The sequence below is a fragment of the Ascaphus truei genome, chromosome 8, assembly GCF_040206685.1.
Source record: "Ascaphus truei isolate aAscTru1 chromosome 8, aAscTru1.hap1, whole genome shotgun sequence".
NCBI classification, from domain to species: Eukaryota; Metazoa; Chordata; class Amphibia; order Anura; family Ascaphidae; genus Ascaphus; species Ascaphus truei.
This window is the reverse complement of record NC_134490.1, coordinates 89706007-89725859: the sequence shown is the minus strand read 5'-3', so window position 1 is coordinate 89725859 and position 19853 is coordinate 89706007. Positions and strand designations below refer to the sequence as shown.

General features: G+C 37.4%; 1 protein-coding gene across 2 annotated transcripts in view; it reads left to right on the top strand.

Moving 5' to 3' along the window:
- PCDH15 (protocadherin related 15) overlaps positions 1-19853 on the top strand; it is a 1763546-nt gene that overhangs the window by 1426455 nt on the left and 317238 nt on the right. For both annotated transcript variants that reach the window (XM_075612935.1, XM_075612934.1), the window contains exons 23-24: positions 15276-15416; positions 18333-18445. In XM_075612935.1, the coding sequence (XP_075469050.1) occupies positions 15276-15416; positions 18333-18445 (254 nt within the window). The remainder of the gene's footprint in view (positions 1-15275; positions 15417-18332; positions 18446-19853) is intronic.

Genomic DNA, 19853 nt, shown 5'->3' with positions numbered 1-19853 from the left:
TTCCAAGTATTTCGCTTTTGGTGGAAAAAAGTGTTTGATCTCATCTCTTATTCGTCCTAGCGCCATAGAAGTCTTTTCGCTTCTCATAACATGGTTTATGGTTGAAGGCATTATTAGGGGACAATAATGAATCTTTCTTCTTTCGGTCTACTCAAGTCCATAAGTGTATTATTAGCATAATCATTCTTATCTCTAAGAAATTTGCTACTGCTGCGGCCGAGTTTATTCGAGCATTTGCCCGTTCTCGGCCGCAGCAGTTACCTGGCGCGCGCCGGAGGGTGCCGGGCGCGCGCCGAAGCAGCGGAGGAGAGGCCCGCCGATCGCGGCTTCCCCCTCTCCTCTCCGGGTCCGCCGGGTCCCCCGGAACCCCCTGCCGCCGTCCCCCACATCGCGGGACACCAGGGCTCCCTCGGGGAGCCCTGGACACGCGTGCAGGGGGCGCAGGCACCCGATGACGCGTGACCGCGCATCGGTGACGCGCGGCACGCCGAGGGGCTGCCACTGGCAAGCCGGGAAATCTCCCGGCTTGCGGAACTGGCCACACTTCAATAAAGTGTGTCGCCAGTGTATGTTTAATTTGTATGGTTTCGGTTTCTGCAGATTCTTACTTGAGCCTCTGATCAGATTCAAGTTCTGAAAAGGCAGTTTTATGGATCATGAGTTGCACAATCCCTTCATTGCCTCAGCATTTGCCCCCATACAAAAAAGGAGATGAAAATAATTACCCAAAATGTAAGAGGACTTATTACTTCCTAGAAGTGCAAATCGCACTCTGAGGCCACTAGATTGGGTGGTAAAATTGTTAGGCTGCAGGAAACTCATTTGCTGAAGAAAGACCAGAATCTACTGTAAATTACACATTTAACATTAATATTCCAAGCCTCTTCAGGCACTAAGAAATGTGGGTTTGCAATTCTTGTACATTAAGATCTTAGTTTTAAAGTCCACTCAGTCAAAGCTATAACAGGCAAGGTTTGCTGTGGTTATTCGTCAATTGAACAACACATGGATGCCCCAAACTTAAACCTGCATGGGTTTCACAAAAACATATTTAAGATCCTTAATGAGGTGAAGCAAGGGTATTTTGTAGTGGGAGGTGATTTTAACATTGGCTTGAACCCTAGACAGATTTACTGCAGACACTTTCATGCATAGTGTATGTATGATCATGTACAGATGCTTGCAAACATTCAAGTATGTCCTTGTACACATGAATGTTTATAAATGCTCATTGACTGAATGAGTGAAGGCATATTTTATAACATATGAATATCTATTAATCCTCAGTTGATTAATGTTAACACATTATTACACACTTGGCATGTTAATGGAAGATGACATTCACTTAGCTCTTGTTCAGTATGAGATGTATCTGGGTTATTTTTGTAATGTAGATAGTCATTTCATGCTAATATTATTTACATACAACTTTAAGTAAGTACCCATAGAACAGCATACATTTTCATGTTATGTATTCTGGTGTCTGTCTCTATAAGACATTACTTACCTTAATCTTCATTCATAATTCATCATGTTGGCACGTGATCATGTATGCTTTTTGGTTACAATAACAGATCTGTAAGTGTGTATGAATATATCTGTAGTCTCTCTGTATCTCTATCTATATATGTATACACACACACACATTGTCTATCTGTGTGTGTGTGTGTGTGTGTGTGTGTGTGTGTGTGTGTGTGTGTGTGTGTGTGTGTGTGTGTATATATATATATTTACTGATATATAGAGATATATCTATATATATCTCTCTGCCAGTGTTGTCTGCAAACAGCCCTTGTGTTAATGATATACAAATGTTAGGGCACTTGCTACAATTATTGTATCACTATGAGTGAGCCCCTAATTCAGTCAACTGTATTGAAATTTGAATATGATTACAACAAGGCCTGCTTACACCCATCAATGCCTTTAGTTTTGCACTCTATATATATAATATATATATAATCACAATTAACATTACAGGCCTTAATGGCTGCAAAGAGGCCTTGTTTGCTGTTAAATACAACTTCTACACAGCTGACTCAATTAGGCCCTCAAGCATACTGACCCAGTAATGTTATAAACTTTAATGAACTTTGAATATAATTACAACAAGGCCTGTTTGCACATATCAAGGCCTTGAATTTAGCAGTATATACACCTATATATATATATATATATATAATATATATATATATATATATATATATATATATATATATATATATATATATATATATATATATATATATACATGTAGAGGTATCAGTACCGTGTTAGCCGAGCTTCAATAATCAAAAAATAAATAGATGATACCGTTCTGTGGCTAACGAAATGCTTTTATTTGTGCGAGCTTTCGAGATACACTGATCTCTTCTTCCGGCGATGTTACAATGAATGAAGCAAGGATTACTTAAAAACAGTGTCTCTTGGAATGTTATCTGTGCTGGTCCTTCCCCCGTGTGGATGAGATTTATGGCTGGAGGTGTCAAAGGGTAACTGAAAGCAAGTGAAGAAAGAGTGTGTATGTGTATCAGTGTGAATAAAAATGAATGGAGAGCCCACAGTATAAACTGTGCTCAACACAAGGTATGATATACCTACCTGTATATTATATACATACACATATATATACTCACACACACTTACAGACACTGTGTGTGTATATATATACACACACAGTCTGTAAGAGTGTGTGTGTGTGTGTGTGTGTGTGTGTGTGTGTGTGTGTGTGTGTGTGTGTGTGTGTGTGTGTGTGTGTGTGTGTGTGTGTGTGTGTGTATATATATATATAGAGAGAGAAAGAGAGAGAGAGAGAGAGAGAGAGGTGTATGTAGAAATCTGTTCATCATAGCACAGTTGATGATTTCACACACATTGTTATAGTAATTAAAAGAGTAAACTTGTTTTTCACATTTTGATTGCCTAAGCAGAAAGTAAAGTTTTGATTCCTGTGAAAAGAGGGTATCTTAAACAAAGAATCTCAGCCAATTATTGTAACAAATTTCTTGTGGGAGAAAAACTAGGAGTATAAATGTTCGGTTGTATTCTAACCTTGGAAAAAAACGCAAAGATAACGTAACTATTCACACAATCATCAGACATCCTTATGCGTTCAACTTAGACACTGTACACTTGAAGAGAGAAGAAATGGCAGGAGCTTCCACATTTCACAGCCATCCACGTAAATCATACAAATTTTTGATTTATGAAACAAACGAGTCAACGCCACAGAAAAAGGCTACCGTGGGGGAAATCTATGACTTGATCCAAAACAAATATCCATACTACCAAGAAACAGCCAATCAAAGAAATTTTAAAACTTCTGTACTTTTCACTTTATCCGCAAATGAATGTTTTGAGCGTGTGCCTCATCGACAAAATCAACGATACGGCTGCTGGCAGGTTGCTTTATCATTTAAACTTAACATGGAACATATCTTCTGTTAAATAGCATATTTTTGCCTAATACCAGTTACAATGAAGCCTCACAGACTGTCGCGTCTGCTTATTTACCTGCACCGTCCATTCATGAATACGAGATGCAAGATGGACATAACTACTATGATATGTCTCCAAACTTATATGGGCAATACGAATGTGGAGGTGAAAACAACCAACAACTGTACGTACCTCTGGACGTCTTGTTTCAAGAAGCCACTGCAGATCCATATGACGGCCTCACGGAGATGTGTCTGAATCAGGATTCAATGGTTGGCTCAACCATGGATGATACTGTTGTGCCTTCCTGGAGCGATTTGTTGCAGGCAAATAAGTTTTGACTTCTACAATAATGGTAAATACACATTTCGTTATGCCTTTACTCAAATTATATATGTCACAAATGTTATAACATAATCTGCATAATATACACAATTTGTTAGCCAAATGAGTGGATACAGCGTAACATTGCAGACAGCCTTACATGGAGTCCTAAATCATTCATTATTATCGATTTTAAACCATCTTTTCTAAATGTTACACTAACTGTAACACACACACACACACCTCATTGTTTAGTATTCAACATATAAAAACAATGTGTTGCCCACATGTGACGTGGGAGCGTGGTCATGTCCCAAGGCGTCCTTAAAAAGGTTACCGATGCAAGCCCCCCCCCCCCCAACCAACGTGCGCGCGTGAAACAGTATTGGCTGTGCCCGTAGCTTATTGTCACGGTCAGTGCAGTGTGTCATGCGCGCGCGTCGGTGGGGCGGTGCCTTCACATGACGTCACACGTATTTTGTTCGCTCATTGGCTGATCGTCCGTTTTGGCCGTGGGCACACGTCCATTTACAAAGTTTAGATAATTACGTGTGTAGAAGTGAATTTGTTTCGCTTCCATATCATAACTTTCAGCCATAATATGCGTACTGCTAGCAGCACCGTGGAGGGACATGTATTGAACGCACAGCGTACACATCGTTTTGCGCATGCGCTAAGACTTAGTCCACACATTTGTGACGTGCGCGCAACAGACGTTGTGCGTGCACATTATTATGTATGCAGGCACCGGAACAAACATATCAGTAGTAATGCGAACACCGGCATTTGAAACATGAGATAGTTCTGTATCTTTAGTTTGATCCTTGCAGTTTAAACATATACGTTACTTATGCGTGAATATCCACAATCATATAGAGATGTGTTAAGTTTGTCATGCTGAAACATAGATAAATGTGCAATCTTTGAACATCATGTGTTTGCTGTATTTCACAGATGTCGAGGATCAATACATGGGACCAATGTATGATTTCAGATGGGCCAATCGTTATATTAGATAATTGTGACGACTAGCGAACAACAATTATAATAAATATGTAACAATGCTTGCAATGATTGGTGCGCAGATTCACAATCACTACATAATGTTATCCTATTGTGCAAATATTTACTATGCACTCAATTATCATAATGATGTTGCTAAGCACTGAAGTTAGAACTTATATTGATATGTTTTCTTGTCTACTAACATTATATGTATTGTCATGTGATATATGCAACCAACATTATCACTCAGCAAACACATTAATCTACTATATATTATAATCTCACGTGTGACTTGTCAAAGAATGTAAATGCTACATAACAACTCGTAGACATTGTATCTGAATGTACACAATAACAATAATGAGGTGATAGAAACGTTTTAGTTGTGTGAATGTTATATTATCACCTAGGTTGTAGTGCTAACCTAACATGCATGAGCTAATGAATGTTATGTACAGATCATTAAACCATGAACATGTGTGTGTACATTTCATTCACACGATTAACTATAGTGTAGTGTTATTATTACACGTTAAACACATACATAGCTAAGTGACGCCGATGATAAAAACAACATTATTATGTAGGTTAACATTATTTCAGGTAGAAATACATGCATCACACAAAAACACACACACACTATGTTGATTAAATGTGTGTGTATGTAAATGTATACTTCATTTATGTTCATATGTTGACAGTTGTTATAAAGGATCATTTTATTATTAATAAGTAACGTGAATGAAAAATACATTTTCTTAGGAACATTGTCATTGTGTTGAATGATTATGAACAAAATTTGAATCCAAAGAAATATACTTTGGAATGGTGTTAACATTTTGACAAATGCAACATGTACGTCAAATCAACACACATCTTTCACTTATACATACACATGTGACAATGTATTAATCAACATGAAGATGAAGTGAGAGAATAAATAATGACATACATTGCAATGTTAATGACGTTTACCACATTTGGGTAATTTCATACAAACATGCATTGAGTGTTAACATCGCTCATGTGCATGAATGGATGTTGTTACGTTGTTATAATGACATGTAATGTAGGTAATGATTTTTAACCACACTGTACAATAACCACAAAGTGTAGATAAATGCACGGACACAATACAAAAAGGACATATTTTAATTGTCACCACTTATTCATTACGTTCTCTTTAAACATCCTCTAACTATACCTGTTTCGAGGTTTGCACATCTTATTACAGATGTGAATTCAAATACATACCATGAGCAGTCCTTGGAGTGATATACCTTGAAAAATAAAACATCAATGAATAAAAATGATTGTCATGACATGTTAATTAAGGTAATCAACACACAGAAGTGACACTTTTCTATGTGATATTAAACAAAATATAGAAAACGTCAAATATGATCTGAAATACACAATAGGCTTCACATCATTGTGACACACATGTCACACTCCAAATGAACATCTGTATGTAACCATATTGCACTAGCTATTGGCTATCAACATACTGTAGTAGGTTTATTGTTTATGCATAACCAAAAATAGCATGTACAGAAAAGATAGATTTTGTACACATTATTCCCTCACGTACACACAAAACGTATTAGTGGTAAGAAGTATAATACAACCTGTTGATGAATGACATACCAGTGCCACATGCATTTGTCCACACAGCAGAGAACAGAAAGGTGGGAGAACCATATTCATCTGTTTCCTAAGTGAATGGTATTTGGACACATGTATTTATCATTACAATGAATTAATACATCTATGTAGTACTATGAACATATAGGTAGTTGCTTACATGAAAAATATGTGTTAATCACATTACGACGTGTCTCCACACCACAGGCTGTTTGCTCAGTGTCAGCTGCTAAATGTACGGGATGCTCCTCCTCCAAGCCTTGACGTATGTCGGTTTCTAAATTATGGCGGAGTGCCAGATTGTGCAGAATGCAACAAGCAATTACAATATCTGACACTTTAGCAGGCTTATATTGAAGTGCCCCACCAGTTCGATCTAAACACCGGAATCTTGTTTTAAGCAGGCCAAATGTCCTCTCGATGACAGATCTTGTAGATATACGTGCAACATTATACCTGTCCTCTGCTTCAGATTGAGGGTTTGGCACCGGGGTCAACAGCCACGGCCTAATTCCGTATCTTGAGTCACCTATAATCCATTGTGCACAAATATGAAACAATTTGTGTAAACATTATTACATACAACATTTCATAGAAAAACAAGAGTTGTTTGTGAACACATCATAATATGTACTCACCCACCAGCCAACCAGGTCCAAAATAGCCTTGTTCAAAAGCATGGAACACTGATAAGTTTCTCAGGATAGAGGAATCGTGGCTGAAACCAGGGAATTTGGCTACCACATGCATAATCTTCACCGTGGCATCGCATACCACCTGAACATTCAGGGAATGGTAGTGCTTACGATTGCGGTAAGCATGCTCACTCTGACTAGGCGGGATCAAAGCAACATGGGTGCAATCTATTGCACCCATCACACATGGTATCCCGGCTATGGTATAAAAGCCATTCCTCGCTTCCAGCCACTCTGTGTGCTCTGTAGGAAAATGAATATAATTCCTTGCGCGTCTATTCAGTTCACATAGAAACTGGGTAAAGGCCCGCGAGAATGTAGATTGCGAGACCTCGCTCACTATGCCCACAGTTGTCTGGAATGACGCGGAAGCAAGATAATGTAATGAGCACAGCATTTTAACAAGCCCAGGGTCTGCACAACCTCTGGCTGTCACAAAATCTAAATCTACCCATATCTCTTCATAAAGAGATAAGATTGCTGCTGAACCCAAACGATGCTGACTTATGATCTCCTCCTCACTCATCCCATCTAACATGGTTCTCTCCCTGTACAGTACAAAGAAGAAGAAGCAGGCACACGGTCTTACTCATAAAGTCCAACGTTTCGGCAGTCAAATACTGCCTTTCTCAAGGTGAAAGCTACCAGCAACGGTATGGGTCTTAATGAGCAACAGAATTTAAATTGCTTCCTTAATAGAAGGTAATTTTTTGTCTTTCTACAGGCATATTTGATCTTGCACCATCCATGGACTCTGCACTTACCTGTTGGGAAGATTATCCTTTTTGTGTGATTTTTTCCCTTTTTTTTTTCTTCCCTTTTTTTTTTTCCCCTATCCCACTTCCCCCCGCCCCCCCTGGCTGTGTGTACCCATTTCTGACCTAGGTATACACACTAGTATATTCTAAATACTGATGTACTGCATATTCTTATGTGGCATTTCACTGTAACTTTGCAGGATGTCATCAGCAGTATACAGTCACATGTTTTTAATAGTATATTGCTGTATTAGTTTTATGCACATATGCTTTATTAATATTTTGGTGTGTGGTTTATTTACACTTTCATGGTGATTTATAGGAGTGTGTCACTCCTCCCTGCTCTGACACGGATCCCATGGCGACGGATAGATCTTTGTCCAGCCCTGTGAGTACAGTCTTGATTGGTGCACGCCCCGTCTTCCCCCCTCTGACGGCCGGGTCACGCTGACGTCATCATGGGGGAGTGTTCAGTCTGGGCATTGGACATTAACGTTGGACATTATGGCATATTAAACCTCCTTTTGAGTAAGACCGTGTGCCTGCTTCTTCTTTGTACTGGAACATTTGGGACTACAGGAGCTCCCCAGGACCAGCGCACCGGCAGCTAAGTACCCCACCTCTATTACCATTGATATTGAGTGCATGTCTCATCCTCTGTCTCTCCCTGCACAAACATGGACGAGGCACAACTTCTCTCCTCTCTCTTCTCCTCTCATCTCCTTGCCCTCTCCCTCTCCACTCCGTGTCCCTGTCCCTGTCCCTTCTTTGCCCTGTGACATCCTGTCCCTCAGCTAGCCTCTCCTCCAATAGAATCTTCCTCTGTCTCATGAACAATCGTATCATCTTCAGGTCTGTAGCTGTCAATGCGCAGGTAATTGCCCTCCTTTAAATACCTATGTGATGATGTCACGTGACTTGATGAAGTGCAAGGTGTTAAATAAACATATCCAAGTTGTGAACTCCAAACGGGTATACAGTACGAATTATACGGATTATTTATGTGTGTTCACCAGGCAATCATGATATTTGACTATGATGTTACGTTAAGCTTTGTACAACAATTTATTCGCAAGTATTTATGGAATGTGTAATGCATGTACCACTTATGAACGCAACACTCAGTCATCTCATTAGGATACAACCATGACATTGACGTTGAAAAACTACGTTGCAACATGTATAATTTAGCATGTTATTGTCACATGTTCACATGAACTAATTATAATGTGCATATGCATAATTTAATGCCATCAGGATACTTGCTATTGATTATGTATCAATCATCTACAAATGAGTAACTTTTATAGATATGTGTATAACTTAACATGAACTGATTATAATGCATCGTGTACAATTGTGGACGTCATAAAAAGAGGGAGGTCACAAACTACATATAAACATGCAAAAAAACAGATACATTTACATTTGATCATGCGTTACACATTCAAAGCATTCTATAATGTATACCAACATTACTATACGCTGGATCTGTTAACATGTTTCATATTATGTGACCTCTTCCTTTAAGAGTTTACTATAGGAGTTTCCCTTGACACATCATAACATTAAGACTAATGTGACACGCAAAACATCATAACATAGACAAGTACAATGTTCTGCCAATAATAAACGTAAGCGGTGACACGATGAAGTGAATCACATCGACACTGTAATGCCAAGCACATTTTTATTAGGAGCAATAGAACGTAAACACTCCTATAAAGTTATAAGTACCCGCTCCATTGACTCCATTGATGTAGAGATGAGCTATTTTTTCTAAGTGCCGTCCCGGCAACCTTGCCGATCCTTCTCCCAACCAACTTGCCAACTTTAGTTGGCGGGCCAAATTGCCGTAGAAATCTCAATTTAAGAGTACCGATCAGCACTGATAAGCTGATCAGGGCTACTAGAATACAGCCGATTTCGAAAAGTGCCGATAAGTGGGTTATCGGCAGCCGCCTGCCGATAAATTTTTATCGGGAAGACAAAATGCCGATTTTGGCCACTTATTGGCGCTTACTGAATCGCAAATGCAATTTTGGTGGGAAAATGCCGATAAAAGCCTTATCGGCGCTTACTGCATGAAGCCCTATGTCCTCTAACAGGGTAAACCAGGCCAGAAAAATATGTGCATTAGAACACAGAGAGTCTAGAGAATTACTTTATATATAAAAGCAATTGTATGGTGTTAATGTTTTTGTGAAAATATTTTTGCAAATCTGTACTGTTATGAATAGGGATTATGTAGGTGCCAACAGTTTCTCCCCTTTTATTTCCCCTTCTTTTTCCCCTCACTTTCTTCCCCGCTCCATATATAACTCACATATATATGCTATCATCAAATAATTCCCTGAAAAATCACTCAGGAGTGAAACGTGCATCGGGCATTACTGATGTCACAGCATTTGACTTCACAAGTGCAACCTAGGAATAGAGACAGTGCATTACCAAATGCATCAGACACCACATTATATTCACTATCTCTATATTTGTTGCAATATAGTGAACTCGAAATCTGCTATACCTCACAGATCAAAGGCACGACTTGCTTATTTATTAATACTGAGACACTATGCAGTATATTCTATAAACTCCAATATCACCAATCCGTGTGGTCTGATACGGACTTCAATGTCTCAATCTTATCACAACTTGGAATTACTGTCACTCCTGTTTGAATATTTCACACATATCAATGATTGGCAATGATTCTTTTATTATTCTATTTATGTTTTGATTGAGCTTTTTCTTTATTAATTTGGATTTATTAGCACTACACCCTTTAGAGCTATTGATACGTTAAGTTTTTCTCATTTATTTATTGTTTTTTAGTTACATTGATTACTTAGAATCACTAACTCTTTCGCTGGTCTACAGTGAGCCAGCCCTGATTATTTAATAGGATATTTTGATTATAGCTATTACAGATTTGAGTCATTCAAGACTTCTGCCATAATCTACCAATGGGTCGAAGCTCTAGTTTTCTTGATTTTAGTATTGCCTTTAAGGTCAGGTTATTTCCTAGCAGAATGTTTAAATTGTTCATCATTTAATTTAGTTTGATAAATCTAGCTCCGTTTTCCCCACCAGTTTTATTTCTTGTCAATTTGAAAAAGAAATGCCCTCTCTATCTGAGAGATCAACATAATATAATGTATGGTCATTCCTTTTGGAATATAAAGAGACTTGCATGCAAGTTTTCTTTATATATAAATATATATATATATATATATATATATATATATATATATATATATATATATATATATATATATATATATATATATATACTGTATATATTTGCCATAAAAATGAGCTTTTGTACACGTTTACCTTGCTCTACAAATTATTATGATAAAATATGCCTATAAATATTCTGCGCCTTTCTAATGGTAGTTCATGGCATTGATCTATTTATACATAAGGAATAAATATACAAATGCTAAACATTCATTTCTCTCTTACATGTCTCTTTTGTCCTATTAAAACTGAGCAAGTTAAGTGCAATGATTAATGATAGTAATGTTCCTGTGACAACCTCTGTTAGCCTTTTGTTATGTCCGGCCTCCTAGTGTTGATAGCTTTATAGTGGCGGTTTCATAATATTATCAGAACATTGATTTTTGGCAGACGACCTGCAAATGTAAAGCTATATAGGATATGTATGCTTCAGTCATGCCTTTGTGTCATCTCATGAGCCATTAATCAAAGAGTCTTGCAAAGTGACACAAGGTTATCATGCAGTTTGTGACATTTGAGATCTATTAGTCTTCTAAAGACTGAATAATCCTACTTGGGAAAATGTCACAAATGTTTTATGTAGACAGATCAGGGGACTTTTCCCTTTAATGCTAGATCTGTTTTATGAACAGATATCTGTTATATATCAATATTGTGTGAAGAACTCATACACATATTCTGACAACGAACACAGAATAATAATAATAGCATGTTCTTGTTTAGCGCTGATAGTTTTACGTTGCTCTTTACAGAGACATTTTGCAGACACAGGTCCCTGCCTGTGGAGCTTACAATCTATGTTTTTGGTGCCTGAGGCACAGGGATATAAAGTGACTTGCCCAAGGTCACAAGGAGCCGACACTGGGAATTGAACCAGGTTCAAACTTCATGCCAATCTGTGTCTTTACTCACTGAGCCACTCCTTCTCCAACATAAAGAAATATATTCGAACTTCAGTGCATTCCTAATGCAAAATATAGCACAAAATGTATCGAAAATAGATATACTGTAGCCCGTTCCACTGCATCATAAAAGATAGTTCTGCTTGCACCAAGCACTACAAAAACTTTGATACATTAGCGTTTGCTAATCTTTAGGATGGCAGAATATGTACATAGAGCCAATAAAAATTGAAACTGTAATTTTAATGATTTCATACTTGATATCATCCTTTATGTATACTTTATAATGTCATAATGACAAAAGAATATTTAAAAATATGTGCTGTAAGATGTGAGCAATAAAATTGTGTTCATAAGAACTCTTTGTAGAGAAAACCAGTTGGATTATGATAGCTATTTTCAGAAGAATTTTGCATTTTGTTGTACAGTACATTGTGATTTTGGCGCATATATATATATATATATATATATATATATATATATATATATATATATATATATATATATATATATATATACACTAAGTTGTGCTAAAACACCAGACACTTTCTGTTGCCAGAAGATACCTTACTATTAACTGAATGGGATGTATGGTTTTTTTCTGGTACTGGATGGTGAATTATGACATAGTACAGATGCAGCGGCCGTTATTCGAACACTTCACGCACTGTATACCTCGGAATACCCATGTCATGGCGTGTGATTTCTTCCAACCTTACCACCTTTTAGACGTGAGTGCAGAAAATGGCATTTTAATGTTCTGTTTTTTTAAAACCTGAAATTGACACAGTAGCACAGTACTGTGCACATTACTATTCATTCATTTCATTGCACACAAAGAAACGGAATCCATGAAATTCAAACAAAGTAACCGCGATAAACACGTGTGCCTGTGGTGATTGGCCGCTTTAATACCGCGTGGAGTACAGCAGCGCACGCGAAAACGGCTCCGTGATTTGTTCGAATAACGGCCGCTGCATCTGTATAATTCAGTGAATATTACACCTAATTGAAAATGAAGGCAAAAAATTGAATAAACACTATTGCCAAAATCTTTCAGACAATAACTCAAATGAACAAAAAACAGCAATATTGAATAGAAATTAGTTAATTTGGCAGTGTAGAGTAAATGAGTACTTCAGTATTAGGTGATACTATTTTTAGTAGGACTAATAACTGTTACGCCGGTGCTGCCCGCAGATCAGACTCGTCCCTTATACTGAGGTGGGGACATATATGTGCACGCACCCGCAGCAGAAGGAGCATGTCCGGAGTGTGGTGTTTTGGCGTTGCCAGACCAGGTGTGAATAGGTGTAGCAATACTTGCCGGTACCGGTACAGAAGAGACGAAGTCGTTGCCGTTAGCCAAGGTCAGGGAGAGAGAGATCCGGGAAGTCGAGGTCCAAACTATAGTCGAGGGATGGGAGAAGCTGCAAGGTCAGGTGGGAGCCGGGGTCCAGAGCCAGAGAGGAACGTCCGCCAAGCTGGGTCGCAACCTGAATAACGAAGTGCAAAGGGCAAGCCAGAATAGACATCTGTAAGCAGAGACTATGTCGAGCAATGTGAGAGAGGCAACACAGGTACCATATATCGTGGCTGACCAATAGGGAACGGAGGCAGACCTGGAGGAACATGAGGAGCTGTCCTGGATTGGTTCCTATAATAAGCAGCCAGGTGGGGAGCTTTAGGGTTAAGTGGCAGCCTTTGTGAGATTTGGGGGCGTGGTTTCACTGCTAGTGCAGTGAATAAATTATCCTTGCCCATCACGTGCTCTGTAAGGCCTGGAGAGCGCGCGCCTGGGACCCGAGGGAACTGCCAGAGCCCTGAGAGGCCACGGGGCCGCGCCGGCCCGCCGGGAACGAGGGGGCGCCCCCGCATAGCGGGAACAGGTCAGGTGAAGAGAGCAAGCCGTCTCACGGCAGCGGAGGCATTCGGAGGTGAGGAGGGGTCGCGCTGTCAGGGCCACGATCCCCGCATCTTCACAATAACAGACATTATAAGACAAACTTTATAGAGTTCAGCTCTGTTCCTCAGGTCGGCAATACTGGTTTACAAAGTTTTCATGAGCTTAACACAGATGTAAAAAAGAAAAGAAAAACAAGATGGCCCTCTAAGGCCGCGGATATAGTAGGCACGCGCGCGATGGAGCACATGGCGTTGCACGCGCATGTCAGCCGAGTGATCTGTGGCATGTGAGCCACAGTGATGGGGATGCATGGCGGAGGCGTGGCCATGACATCACATGAGTGGTTTGCCCTCATTGGCTGAATCACCCACGTGACCCGGCCGTCTCTTTACAAGCACAAAATTGTTTGTCTCGCGATAAATCAGCCGCACCCTTGTGCTTCATCGCCTGCCTCATAGAGGTAAGTAAAGTAAAGTGCACCAATATGCACTGAAATTGCAATATGTCCTCATATGTCTCAAATCCAATGCATAATGATAAGTTTCACTATGACAAAGTTAAAAATAATGACAAATTTGGTTTATGATGTTTCGAACTTTTCAAACAGGGACTTTTTAAAAGAATGATTTCTTCCATTTGCTTTAATAACATACTATTCCACTTCCCTCAAATATCAATTGTTAGAAATCATATTGGCCCTCAGATTGACTGAGCTTTTATCAAAAGGAAGGCATATAACTGCCAAGTTATCTTCCTACATTTGTTTGCCTTTCTGTTTAGAAAGTTCAATCAAATGTGAGTCAAAAGATCGTGCCTGAAACCAAGGCAATACATGCTGGATCCTTCAAACTTATTTTCTGCCATAAGAGTGTAAATGAGGTTGTTGATGTTAAACATGTATTTTCTTGACTTGTTTGTAGCTTAGAACGAAGGGAAGAAAATCAGGGCTCCACGGAGTACATTTTATTAAGACCAAATGTCTACACAGTTTTTGATTTTCCGAAATTTTAATTAAAAAATGGTTTCCTTGCTTAGTATTTCCTGTATTTGCATATAGGAGAATATATAGCAGGAAATCCAATAAGTGGTTTAGATATTAAAAATGCTGCCATTTCTGCTTTTGAGAAAGGCCTGTGTGGCCAAAACGTTAATCTATTGGCAATAAATTAGTTTATTGAGCAAGTCGTGGAGCCCTGATTTTCTTCCCTTTGTTATACCCTGGATTGATACAGAGAATCCTGAACCAGGCGCACTGGTAGTTGTATCCCCTTTTTTCTGATTATAATAGCGTGAAGCCATTTCTCATTCTTCTATTCAGTTTGTTTGTAGCTTATACATATTCATTTGTTTTGTCTTACAGGGTACGTCTGCAAGTAAAGTAAGATACAAGGTAGACGTGGTCCAGTTTTCTTACAGTGCCAGCATATTTGATGTTGAAGAAAATACTGGTCGTGTTATAACAAGAGTGAATCTTAATGAAGAGCCCAGCACAATTTTCAAGGTACGAATATGATTTCTAATAAACTCTTCTCTGTTCGCCTATTTTAATTAAAGTGTGTGATCCACAAGACATGCTAGGATAATGGAGTATTTAATTTAAAAGAAAACAAAATAATAACATAGCAAATTGGTGAAACTATTTGTATGTGTTCGGAAAGAGCTTTTGTCATTAAAAAGATAGACAAAATACTATACTACTTTCATATTATCTATGCTCTTTTCTCCTCTAGAAGTTGCAACACATTGTCGTGTAAAAAATGAGTTTCATTTGACAGGAATCTAAATGTTTATTTGTTACAATTGATGTGTTAATCCATATGGCTAAAAGGGTCTTTGTAAAAAAAAAATTAGCTTCATAATAAATCTCTTTAAACAGAAGATTTGTTAATCTTAAATGATGTTTTTCAAATATCCTTACAAAGAAAATCTATGAGATGCTAGAAAGGTTCTCTCCTCAATTTACTAAAACACAGTGAAACAATAAAAGTGTACTACTCAACACTCAAAATATGACAGAATTATCAATATATACTAGAAAAAAACATTGCAAAATCATAATATCTAGGTAACAAAAATTGATCAAGGGGCATTTATTCTATATACAGTATAACATTTTTTCTCCTGAGCTTCTTTGTTAAAGGTGGGCACTTCCACTCGTGTTTTGGATCTAAAAATCATTGTGTTCTGGATATGGTTTTGGTTCTTAAACATTTTCGTCATTTGGCTTTGGTTCTGGTTTTGTCAACCTCATTTGTTTAGTTAAAGATCTTTACCATTAGAATAAAATCAGAAAAAAATAAGACACTAAAATAATATAACTGGAAAACATAAAATAATTTAAAAAAAATATATGGCAAATCCTAGATATGGACACTTGGCCAAGTATTCTTTTTTTGGTTCTAAATCATTTTTGACTTTTGGTTCTAAAAATCTTAAAGGTTTTGTATTTTGTGGTTTTTGTCACTTTTTTGCCAACCATAACTTATTCAATGTGTGCTTGAAACCTATCACAGCTTCAAATTGTAAAGCCGTTCCTCGCACTGATGAGATCCAAAATGTTAAAACATAGCTATCTACGACTGGGTTTACTGGCTTTGCACTTCTTTACCCCAGGCTGTGCTGAAATGCTGTGTAATGCGTCAGGCATAAGCTAATAGGGGTCCATGTTAAAATGGATTTGAAGCCAAAGGTTACACTGTGTGCTCTTTTGCATGTCATTTACAAAACTCCCTAGCTGCAGTGGGAGCATTGTATGCTAGGAAATAATGGGGAAAATCAGGATTGCAGACTTGTCTGAAACATGTGAATGTACTCAAAGTGAAATTTGTATTTGCTGTATTTGGTGTTGGAATTTAAGGTTCTGGCAACAGATAAGGTTAGGTGTGTGTTTGGAATTGTAGAGAATAAATATTTATTCAGTGTAGTTTGGAATACAAACAAATATATGAAGTACAGACAAAATGAATCATTGCGTCTCAAAGCTTTGCAATGTCAAATTATACGACTACACAACCTCCAAGCAAAATGCTCTTTAATACAAACATTCACTATCCAACAAGATTGTCCAGATTACACACAAACAAACATAAACCAGGGGTTTCATGTATTCATATTGTAGCCCATTCTAAGAAGAGTTGATGGATCAAGGCCTATTGCACAATTTAGAATTTTGGGACAAAACCAATTAAAGGAGTCCATAAATGTTCCCCTCATTTTTCACAATATCTTCTATCATCTTTTAGCATACTTTACGTTTACTTGTCCTCGTTGTCATATATCAGTTTGAGTACTGGTTTGTCCACCACCATTGGAGTGATATGGGACTTGTGAATCTCACATTATGTAGTCAAACTGATTAATAATTAGAAATCTTCTTAAAAACAGGCTTTAACTTTAGTTAACATTTTAATTGAATGTTTCAAAAGGATAAAAGGGAACTACAACACATTTCATTTAAAATAAAATCATGAATATCTAAATTATCTTAGTAACTAGAAGGCTGTCATAATTGATATCTATTATGACACTGGAAGGCTGAAGTGCATTGAGATTCAGTACTTACCACTTTCACTCTTGTTTCTTCTGGAACAGTCTAAAACATGTCTTTTTCTTGAAGTGGATATTCAAAAGAGGTGAATTGAAGGGGGATAGTGATTAGATGCGTGTTCCTAGAGACGCAAAAGTCAGGAAGATTATCAATTAATCTTAGTGGTTTGGTTTTAGATCACATTTTGCCTAGCTCAGGTAATCTAGAGCTACAGTACATTTTTGGAAATGTTTTGAACGCATTTTTCTTAAAAAAAGAAGCATATTATTAAAATTACCTATCGCAATAGAACTGCATTTTCGTGAATGTATGGGTTTTTTACAGGACCTACTGTAAGCCAATGGTTCCTTGGATCTGAACTTCTGCGAACTCCCTAGTTCCCATAATATTAAGACAACTAGCAACTAGACAGTAATACTTGTCTGGAGGACTCAATAATCAGACCTTTGCTCCGGAGTCCAATTAAAAGCTCCTCTATTATTGAGATATGACATCATGTCTTGCTATTGAGTGACCAAAGCAACCCTAATTGTTTTATTTTACCAGCAAATGTAACCCTTGATAGCTCGTGGGGTGCACTGTTGATTAGCTCTGGGGGAATACCCTGTCCAGGTACTGCAAAAAAAATTAATCTATATATAATATTTTGTTATGAAAAATGCAGAACTATATAAGTAAGGTATATATAATAATTCCTTCTGAGAAAATTAAACAAAATTAGGACGATTTAAAAAATAGGTTGATATCACAAATTCTGTTATTTGTCCTAATGTTCGCCTGAGAATTTGGTGAAGGTGACGTTTTCCTTTGTTATGATGAGGGTTGATTGTACTTCACTGTATAACCAGTAAAATGTATTCTTTCTCATAGTTGGTTGTGATCGCATATGATGATGGTGATCCGGTGAAGTATAACAGCACAACAGTAATAATCACAGTTCTGCAGCCATCTATTATTCCTCGGTTCACACAAGATGAGTACAGGTAAGATTATTTTTTCTCCATCTGTTCCAACTCTATGAGATGAGATCATTTATATTGGGCTTGGGCCTGGCTAAAGAAGTCTTTACAGATAGGCTAAGCAGTTGGAGTAGTAAACAGAATGTGTATCCCTAACATAGGAAATGGGTTAAACAGTGGGATACTGTACATCTAAACATAAAAAAAACTATATAAAGCAAAGATGTAAATATGAAATATGTCTATGAAATTTAAATTCATCCAGATTAAGGCTTTGTGCAGAGTCTTGCTTATCCCCATTGTTTGGACTTTATTTGCCCTGTATTGTAATTTTATTAAGAACTGCGTACAATGTTGGCCTCATCTATATAAAACTTGACGTACATACTGTACATACATTACCAGAATCTTCTAATGTTAATTTAAAAAAAGTGAACGAGTATTATCAGAGAAAAAAATGAATGAGATTCAGGAAATATGAGCTTAAAGTTTAGAACATGACTTCCGGGTTATATTGAATTGAATTTGATTAATTTTAAATATTTGAGGGAACAAATACAGTAGATTACTCTTCTTTTAACAGCATAAAGGAGGTATAAGAGTAGAGTAGCTAAAGAAGCATGAAATGGAAAGGTGCAAACTGATTTTCTTGATTCTGTTTACTGTGTCAGCACTATTGTACTGCGTACACCTTACGTCTGGAACATTGTACAAGACTTTACATAAGCGACCTACAGCACATACTGTACAAACCTCCATGTTTAAATCCTTTTTTGAATAGATATTTAAGTATTTATATCAAGATACTCTAGGAAGGTTCCAGGAGTGTATCAACAGGGGTCTTATATATAGCGACTATACAGACTATGTAGGACTATATCCCAAATCTTGTTTCTCCCATAGTGGATATTTTAAACTGTCAATTTCATGTTGACATTATTCCATTCTAATTTGTATATAAAGGTTATGTTTTAACTATTTTTTTCTATTGGTACCGAGTGCATTACAATTAAGGGACTTTTTCTTTCTCTCTTAGGTTTATGTATCTTGTAAAATATTACTTTCCCATGTCATAGTTACTATATATTATTCTGACCTTCAGAGGTGGAGGCTGTTGGATAACAGTACTGATGCACAACCTTCTTGATGACAAATTAATTATTGAAACTGTCATTTTGCATTCTGTATGATATTAACAATAATATTAATTTGGAGACACACTGATAAATAATTCAAGCCTATTGAGCATCTAATTCTATGCTCAAAGAATATAAGAGAATAATACTAAAGTGATTTGCTTTCTCAGTCAAATTGTATTTAGTATTATAACACTTTAATAGGTTTGGCAAATGGTGAAATACCATTTTAGATAATGTACTTCATACTGTCATTAAGTAGCCTATTGTGTCATCAAGAACACAAAAACATACAG